The sequence below is a fragment of the Cyprinodon variegatus genome, unplaced genomic scaffold (assembly GCF_000732505.1).
Source record: "Cyprinodon variegatus isolate N-32 unplaced genomic scaffold, C_variegatus-1.0 Scaffold1142, whole genome shotgun sequence".
NCBI lineage: Eukaryota > Metazoa > Chordata > Actinopteri > Cyprinodontiformes > Cyprinodontidae > Cyprinodon > Cyprinodon variegatus.
In genome coordinates this window covers 115,486-124,877 of record NW_015151595.1, presented here as the reverse complement: position 1 = coordinate 124,877, position 9,392 = coordinate 115,486, and the positions used below count along the sequence as shown (strand labels likewise).

The 9,392-nt window shown below is 41.4% G+C and overlaps 2 protein-coding genes across 2 annotated transcripts; both read left to right on the top strand.

The window, feature by feature from the left end:
- The first annotated feature begins 1,467 nt into the window (after positions 1 to 1,467).
- On the top strand, positions 1,468 to 4,308 carry LOC107101726 (type-2 angiotensin II receptor-like). The gene is made up of 2 exons (XM_015400742.1): positions 1,468 to 1,898; positions 2,475 to 4,308. Exon 2 carries the CDS (start codon positions 2,531 to 2,533, stop codon positions 3,764 to 3,766), a length of 1,236 nt encoding a protein of 411 aa, XP_015256228.1. The 5' UTR covers positions 1,468 to 1,898; positions 2,475 to 2,530; the 3' UTR covers positions 3,767 to 4,308.
- A 2,250-nt stretch (positions 4,309 to 6,558) lies between these two features.
- On the top strand, positions 6,559 to 9,392 carry LOC107101727 (SH2 domain-containing protein 1A-like). The gene is made up of 3 exons (XM_015400743.1): positions 6,559 to 7,087; positions 7,215 to 7,278; positions 8,765 to 9,392. The coding sequence occupies exons 1-3, from the start codon at positions 6,951 to 6,953 to the stop codon at positions 9,008 to 9,010; spliced, it is 447 nt and encodes a 148-aa protein (XP_015256229.1). The 5' UTR covers positions 6,559 to 6,950; the 3' UTR covers positions 9,011 to 9,392.

Sequence of the window (9,392 nt, the reverse complement as noted above, 5' to 3'; positions counted from 1 at the left end):
GACTTGATCGAAGCAGTCTAAACCCATTTCAGATTCCATGACTACCTCAGATGCTGCGTCACCCTCCAGAGACAAACCAATCGCGCATAGAGGAGTGCTAATGATCCTATTTTTAATAAGATCAATCTTATTTATAAAGAATCCCATAAAATCATTGCTGCTAAGAGCAGGTAGAATGGACGGTTCAACAGAGCTATGGCTCTGGGTCAGTGAGATTAAAAAGATATGTAGGATTATTAATATTCAGTATCAATGAGGATAAATATGCTGCTCATTAGGTCTAGTTGAAATATAAAGACTTTTATTTACTTTAAGTCATTTATAGGTTTCCATAAACCGCAGGCATAGCTGAGGCTGTTTTCCCCTCCTTTCTGGTCTGCTATCTGCTATTTATGTTGGCTTACAAGACACCAGAAACTTCTTTTTTTAGTTGCTGCATGTCATGACCAGAGACCTTTGGCCTCCATCAGTTTTGTGTTTATGTTTACATTTGGGGCCTGTATCTTGGCGATCCAAACACAGTTATTTGTGAGCTAAGAAGAACTGCTCATGGTAGACGTAGTTTAAAGATTAATTTGTGACATTTAGTGAAATCGTGGTGTTTGAGATTACGTGCTTCGGATATTTCTCCTATTCAGCTCTCAGAATGGTAAAACATGTGTTAGAGCAACTGTGCATACCCAGCATGCCAGGGGAAAGTTTGGATTTTATGGATTTGTTTTTGGTTTGGAAAGGATAACATTTCAAGGTTAGCAGCTCTGTAAAACAGCAAATTCCTGATTTCTCATGTCCCGCAAGATTTCAAAAACGGAACCCCTCGTTGATGACCTTCAAACTGTCCATCCTTCATCCTCACTGTCACGGTTCCCACGGCTATTAGAACAGGAATGTCACGTCCTGACAGATGCTTAATGGCCCACGTTGTACGAGTGTCACACATCACATTTGAGCGCACAGCTTCAATGAATACATGCCAGGCTGAGATTAAGAACGACTACGCGGTGAGCCGTAGGTGCAGAGATGCATGCAGGGCTGTGCGTGTGGGGAGGAATGCATGCTTACACTGTTGATCAAAGGAGGTGTGATGCAATCAGTCTCGGAGCTGTGAATGCATCCCTCATCAGCTTTCAGCAGAGGCTTTAATGAAAACCCAGTGAAGGGAGACTCCACTTTTTCTTCTCTTTGCCATCTCATCTTCCCGTTCCCTCCCTTCAGTTTCACTGTGTCCTGCTTCTCATTCGTCTTCCATGCTGCGCCTCCCTGCCTTCTCCTCTGCCCCAGTAGCTGCCTTGACTTCCGCTGTGACAAAGTAAATATTTCCCATGGCTTATCTGACCACTGGTGGAAAGAATGCTGTAGACAGTGCTAATTAAACCAGTGCCTGCATTTGATCAAGTCAGAGATCCTGACGGGTGTGGTTTAGTCTTTCAGTTTGACACCCTGAAACACATGATTGCAACATCGTTCTGTTCTCTGACTCTGCATCCACTCTTTGAGCTATTAAGCACATCTTGACTTGATTTCCACAAGTTTGGCTTCTCCTAGCTGAGGCTCCAGGAGGGAGGGAATAAAAAGGAAAACTCTCTCTAGCGAAGGAAAGCAGCTTCCCGTCTCTGTTATGGCCGAGGTGTGACGTGCAGCAACTTCCCTGTTGAGCAATCATCAAGAGACTCCTGGGGGCTATAAGATCCCCATCCTCATCTGGTTTCTCAGAGCCTCAGATCTGCTCCCTCTGCTCACACCCAGACACAGACTGGGAGGAATGGTACAGTCCACCACGCTCTGCTGCGACAAATTCTCTTAGAAAGTTCCAGCAATATTTGTCAAGATATGGACTTTGGCCAAAGGAATCTCTGAAAACCGTTTGTTTGTTTCTACCGGATGCTCAGTCGTTCCAGGTAACACACTTTTTTTGTACTATCTTGGAAGCAGTAAAGTAATGTATCAGGCTTGTTCTGAACTGGCCTTGGAAATCCACCATGTGTCTATCGCTTATCCAGCTGTCTCGTTATAATTACCTATAATTACATTTTCATTAGAAAAAGCACTTTTCCTTAAGTAATCCTGCAAACTGTATTGCCTGCTTTTGAATTCTTCATTAATTATTAGTTCCCTCATGTGTATTAGACTAACAGTTTCAGTTTGTGGAATTTTTATTATTTCTTTAAACCTATTAAATCTTATATTAAGCTGGCTCTTTTTTATTTGAAGTCATGAATGTTTGATGAATCCAGTCATTAACACGATAAAGCTGTTTCTCAGGAATGCAATAGGCTGCAGATTAATACAACCTTCTCCAAGTTACTTTATTACTGTTTAACTTCAAGTTTTGTATAATGAATTCCTTCTGTAATTCTTTTATAAATGGGGGCAGCTAATAAACACTGGTGCCAAGCAAAGAGTAGAGGAAGGAAACAGCCGTCCATAAAAGGTATCCATGGTCTGAAACCTCTCCTGCTTTCTGTTGCTTCCAGCTGACCTTGGAGATCTGAAAAAGCTGAAGTCAACTCTTCGAACATCTCTTTCCATAATGGCATCAACAAGTGAACTCTCCAGTTTCAACGTGACGTCCTCCCCCTTTTCGATGCTAGAGGTCTACGTGAACAGCTCCTCTGTACCTCCTGCTCCCCTCTGCACAGGCTGGTCCCCTGTTCCCATGACAACGGTGATCCCCACTATCTTCAGCATCATCTGCGTGCTGGGAACTCTGGGCAATGCCTTGGCAGTGTACGTGTTGGCCTGTGGTAATGCCATGACAAGAACTGTGGCTAACATTTTCATGCTGAACCTTTGTGTCTCAGACCTGCTCTTCCTGTTGTCTCTTCCACTGTGGGCCGTCTACTACTCCGGGGGCTACAGCTGGCCCTTTGGCAAAGTGGCCTGCAAAATCTGCGGGGCTCTCCTGAACCTCAACCTCTATGCATCTATCTTCTTCATCACATGCATGAGCATTGACCGTTACCTAGCCATTGTGCATCCTTTCCTCTCGCAGAGGTCACGGGATTATGAGAGTGCCCGGATTGTGTGCATCCTAGTATGGATCCTGGCGTTTGCTTGCTCAGCACCTAACTTGGTTTTGAGAGACACCCACTACATTAAAGAGATGGATGTAGAGGCGTGTGTAATTGTCTATCCAGACGATACTTGGTTTCTGGCTCTCAACTGGATGAAGGTCATCGTGGCATTCCTGCTGCCACTTGTTGGCATCACTTGTTGCTATTGGGCCATTGGGAGACATTTGTTGGCATACAGACAGTCGGCAAGATTGCAGATTTCACCAACTCCTAGAAGCAGCCACTTTAAATCAGAGCGACCACCAACTCCAACCGTTCACCCAAACTCCTGCACAGCTGAACCCATGATGGCCCAGGGCATAGAGAGGATTCTCTGGACAGTAGCTGCTGTTGTTATGGCTTTCTTTATCTGCTGGTTCCCCTTTCACTGCGTGACCTTCTTGGATCTTTTGAATAAAAATGGAAGGCTGGACAGCTGCTGGGTAACCTGGACCATCGCCAACCTGACCCCACTCACCCTTTGCCTAGGATTCTCTAATTCTGCCATCAACCCCGTGCTCTACTGCTTTGTCGGTAACCATTTCCGTGGCCGTCTCGGGGGTCTCTGCAAAGACCTGTGTGCTTGTTTGAAGGCCCGTGGAGAGCAGCACAGTCAGAAAAGAGGCTCTTTCAGTACGAGGCTGAGCTCCTTCTCTAGGAAACTCAGTGATCTTCATGACCTGGCCATCGTGGGTACCTCAGGTTCCCCATAGAAGTCCTTCCCCATCCAAAAATGCTTCCCTGCTCTGGCTTCACACTCCAAACTATAAATATAAAATGAAACTACCAGGCTAACGTCCTGATGCAAAGATAATCCAGAGAGCTCTAGTTGCGTGTAAAATAGTTCATAATATTCAAGACGATGCTTGTGAGAGGAAATATATATTACAAATATAAATGACTAAAAAAGTTCAAAGCTTCACGGGATGAAATTAAGTCTGATAAAAACTCTGCAGACTTAATCCCAAACTTTACCCAGAAACGTAAGAACTACAAACAGCTGACTTTTATGCTTTCAGATTGTTTTCTTTATTTCATTATATTTTCTAAATGCAGTTAAATGTGAATTAGAGGTTTCTTATTGTTTGGTCTTTTCTATGTGAATATATGCTCCTAAATTAAACCTGGTGTTCCCATAGATCCTACAGTCTATTTTGGACAGTAGTTGTTGCTAAATGTTTATTCATGACAATCATATCATTATATTGCATCTTATAGACAGTTTGTACTTATAAGAAATAAAGAGAACAAGTGTTCATCAAACCAGTGCAACTTTTTTGTGAGGTTTTTTTTGCAACAGTAGTCTTCGTCTAGAAAACAGAAGAACTGTGTCTAATTATAGCAATTATGTTGCTGTGTGATTTAGTCAAATCAGATACATTCAGAGATTTTTAACATTTTCTTTTTTACCTGTTTTATCTTCTATCTAATGAGGCTGAGAGCCTCTACCTCCCAGCAATCCTGGGATTACAGTCCAATTGGCAGACGGATGCAGGTTCAAACTAATCTCCTCTTTCCCCACAGATCTTGGTTTTCCTTTTTTATGAGACTATCTGAGATAGATAATATGGTTATTTTCTACCAGCGCCATAATGAGGCGTTCTAACTGAGCCTCTTTTGTTGGCTGCTGCTATTAATGAGGAGAGTTTCTGTCATGTCCGTCCGTCTTTAAAAGAAGTCCGTCTGCAATGATCTAGTCTTTATCAGAGATTATAACAGCAACAGCAGCATACAGAAGATCATTATCTGTGATGTGATTTTCTCTTTTACGAGTTACTGGTTTAATATTTGAACAAACACTAAACAAACTTAAATGCTTTAGAAATGTCTGCTTATGATTTCCATGTTCCTCCACTTGGTGGCGCTGGAATGCTGCATAAAGCGTTACATAAGATCTCACAGGCAGATTGAGAGAAAGGGGCCTAAACTCCCACTGCTCATGATCTTGGTGAGACAGAGAGAAGATGCCTCTGACACAGACGGATGATTCATGTCGACCACAGCTTTGAATCAGTGCAAACTCACTGACTGAACAGGAGAAGTAAAAAAGAAAACCACTATTGGAAGACCTTAAAACCCCAAAAAGGAAACTATTTCTTCAAAACCCTTGATGATGTAAAGATCAAAATTATAAACACCATGAATATGAATATTACACATGAAGAGTGTTAACGTGGTGAAGAGCAGCAGATTTCTAACTGACATGGTGGAAGTTTAGGATTGACAGGACAGATTGCAGAATGAAATGGTTGTGAACGCAGCTTTATTAGCTGCTTTCTGTTTGTGTGACAGAGCAGCTGGCTGTTCCCAAGACACATGTTCAACAGAAGATGTAGCTGTGAGAAGTTGGCTGAGAATATGAGCCAACCTATGATCAGGAGACGCCTGCTGAGAAAAAAACTAAAAGCTTTGGGAAATGTAGGTAGAGATAAAAAAACAAACACTTTTCTCTCATTCTTTTTGTTATTTATTATGAAGGTTTTACATGCATTAAAATAAAGAAATTAGGAATGTAGGCAAATTGTCTTCTGTGTCTGGATGCAGAGACCAGAAACTTATTTTCCTATTTAGATTTAAACTGACAAATGTAAAAATATGATGACAAAAAATAGTTCCTAAAATGTTTTAGAAACCTGAAAAGTAGATTCTTTATAAGCATTGAGCTCCTCTGAATCAATCATGTGCAGAACCGCCTTTTTCTGCTAGTCTATTAGATTGATTTCCAAATAAAAAGGATCCTGGTTCTGCTGCCATCGTGTCAGCTGGAGGATATTCAGAGTAATGTGCAGAGAAATACTCTTTGGCCACTTTCCTTGTTTATTAAAAAAGAATGAAGCGTATTCTTTTCTCCTTTCTCTGCACAGTTCTGCGCTCCATCATATAAAGAATGCGTGAAAGATGCTGAGGTTTGTGGCTGCAGTGTAACAACATGTGAAAAAGTTTAGAAACACTTTTGTAGGTCACTACACTTTTAAAAAATCTCTTACACAATTTTGATACATCTTTTAAAAAATGTGTCCCATCCTTCTTTTGAACAAATATAAAATACTTTAAAATGAAATGAGAGAAGTGTGCAGCAGAGAGAACCTTGCGCCTCTTTCATGTCTGCAATATTAATCTATTTATATTTATGTTTTTACACTACAGATAATAACTTTACATTTTTAGGCCATTTTATCTTTCAGTTGTGGAAGATAACTTCAAAGTAAACAGAAAGTTATTTACTTCAACAAACTGTGTTGCAAAAATAATCTGAATGCTCGTAACTACGAATATAAATGTTAGAAACAGGAACAGTTTGATTAACAGAAACAGGAACAGAAATATTTATTTGAAAGTTTGAAACCCTAGAAAACTAATTGAACTTATGGAAACAGAAGCAGTGAAAATGTGATAATGAAGCAGGATGGAAAAGGTTTCATATGCATCATGCTTTTTTATTTTGAGAGAAGAGAAATGCCTTTTTTCATCCCTCTCTTGTGCTTTTTTTTTTTTTGTTGTGGAAATGTTCCGTTAAGTATCTTTGAAGTTATTTCCTGTTGCAAAATACAATCGTTTCCTGAGAGAAATGCAAACCCACATTTTTGGTGTGTGCCTGTGCACACAAGCATGCGCCTTATAAAGACAGAGGCAGAGCACGAGCACCGGATCAGAAAGGTTAGAGGTGAGACGGAGTGCCTGTCAGCTCTCAACCTTAATCTAACGGCAAAAGAAAATAAAAATCCATAAGATCTGAAGTAAAGATTCTCTGGACACATATTGAGAAGCAAACCTGGAAAAAACAGTTTTACTTGTGCAGCTTTATGGTGTAGGAGAGAAAAAGTCTCACCTGCAGTAAGAAAGCAGACAGAAAGGAGAAGGGCACTTAGGAAAAGGCCCCCCCAGAGGAAGGCATTGATGGAGAACCTGGCTGTCTACCACGGACCCATCGGCAAGGAGGAAGGCGAGAGGCGGCTGGGCCAGGACGGCAGAGACGGCTGCTATCTTGTGCGTGACAGTGACTCTGTGCCGGGAGTCTTCTGCCTCTGTGTGCTGTAAGTATTCCTCTACCTGGACCTTCATCATCCACATTACTGAGCCTCTAAACCCAAAGAAAGTAACTCCCACCTGCACTACTGTGTTTTATAAAAATCAAGAAGCTAAATGAGTTTCTGTGTTCAGGTGCAAAGGATACGTCTACACATACAGACTCCATAAGGACGAAGCAGGATCCTGGGCTGCAGAAGTAAGACTTTTATTTTTAATTTCTCCTTTTATTCAGATTCTTCCCGAGCAGCAGCTTCGCTCTGGTTGCTCTTTATTAGGTTGGAAGTTGTTTTTGTGTCAGAGTAATTCAACAAGCTGCGGATCAGAAGCAAACATGTTTTCTGTCCCTGTTTTCTCTGCTTCTCTCTCTCTGTATATATATTTGAAACGTGACGGAGTTTAGAAATGGCTCCATTTCTTTTCCCTCAGCAGCAGCAGAGTGTCTCCCTGCACCCCTTCACCCCACGTCTCAAAATGCAAAGATGCCACGGCGTCTGCAAAGTTAGGCAGCGTTACTGAGCAGCGAGTGAAGGCAAACATCCTGGGAGACATTTTAGACTTTGTCCTCACAAACAGTATTGTCCCCATGCTGGACGTGAAGGATAGGAATTTGACCATGAGCTCAACCAGCCTCTCCATTATTCCTGCATGTCCTGAGCAGAGACAGGGGCCCCTGGAAGCGCTCTCCACCTGTGATTAAATGATTTTAAAAATGCATTCAAAGGACATGTTTTTCCTCAGCTCTTACAGCATGATTGATGGAGCCAAATGAAAACACATAATGCACTTTTAAAGGCCTTACTAGACAAAATTACAGCGGACTGGAAAATGCAATTCTTTGGTAATATTCAATGTAAAAATGATAAGAGAGAAATAGATGCGCATAATGAAAGAGATGGTCGGGAAAACGGCCTGAAATCAGACAATGAAGCTGCAAACAAACATTCGTAGCACCAAAGAGGATTGATCCTCATAAAATCCAGCCGTGACCTCTGACCTCTGACCCAGCACTTTGACTGGGATTATAATTCCTATCATGAAACTAGAAGCAGGTTTCAATACGCTTGGATATAAATTAGTTAGCTTACACTCGCTTTTATTTTCAGCAGGAAACATTTCATTGAGCTGAGATATAAAAAATGTTTTCTTGGCCATTTATTCATCATTTTAAAAATGTTTTCTATTTCATTCTAAAATCCTTTTTTTTATATTTGCTTTCAGTTTTAAAGTGGACAGAAGCCCTCAGTGGTTGTTTAGTGTTTTTTATTAACTCTAGTAAAACCCTTTGGGCATTTAAAGGATCTTAAAAGTCTCACGTAAAAAAAACCTCCAAATAAGGGTTTTTATTCATTTTCTAGGAAAATATGAAATAATCTCGGGGGATTTTAATGTTTTCAAAGAAATGTCCAAGAGTTGCTTTGAATTCCTTAGAGAGGAGCGTCTCTCTATAGCTTCCCCTTTAGAGTTGATTTAGCATTTATGTCTTTGCTATCTTCACTGCATCACTTTATTTATTAATGAGCTGTTTTTATTATTTAACGTCGACTCTTTAAAGATCAGCGGCTCGGTATATTTAACTGACAGGATTCCCATTTCCTTTGTGCAGTGAACCTTTCCAGGGTGAAGGAGCCCTTTTCCTCCATCAAGGAGTGATGAATACTATTTTTACTCCTCTTCTGTTTCAGACGACTCCTGGTGTGCCGAAGCGATATTTCCGGCACATCAAGAATCTGATAGCAGCCTTCCAGAAGCGGGGACAAGGAATTGCCATGCCTCTGCTGTATCCTGTCACGGCTCAGAGACGAGCACAGACCCACACAGAGCCACAGGCGCCCGGGGACGGCCTTTCGCCCAAGCTGGGCAGCCACAGCCCCAACCTGCAGCAGCTGAAGACGCCTGTGGCTCAGGGACAGAAAAACAGGAGCAGATAGAGGAGGCACAAGCTTTGGTTAGAGGGTCAAACCCGAGCATCATGCTCCTCATTATGAACACTGCATGATCCGCACTGTTTGTCAAACTTTTCAGAGGAAATGTCATTTTTTTTCTGTCAGTATTTTTTGCATATGCTGCACAGTAAGCGCTCCATGTGAAATATGTGAACTGCTGAAACATTCATACCTATTACTGCATACATAAGATGACAACAAATATTGTGCTGTTTCCATAATGCAATAGAAGCCATAGAGTGGCAAAGAAAATAAATGGTTTTGTCTGAAAGAAGCTTTCTTAAATAAGGTGATGCTTACACAGCTGAAGCTCAGACTGACATAATGTGGAGGAGAAAATGCTATTGGACGTATGAAACCATGACTG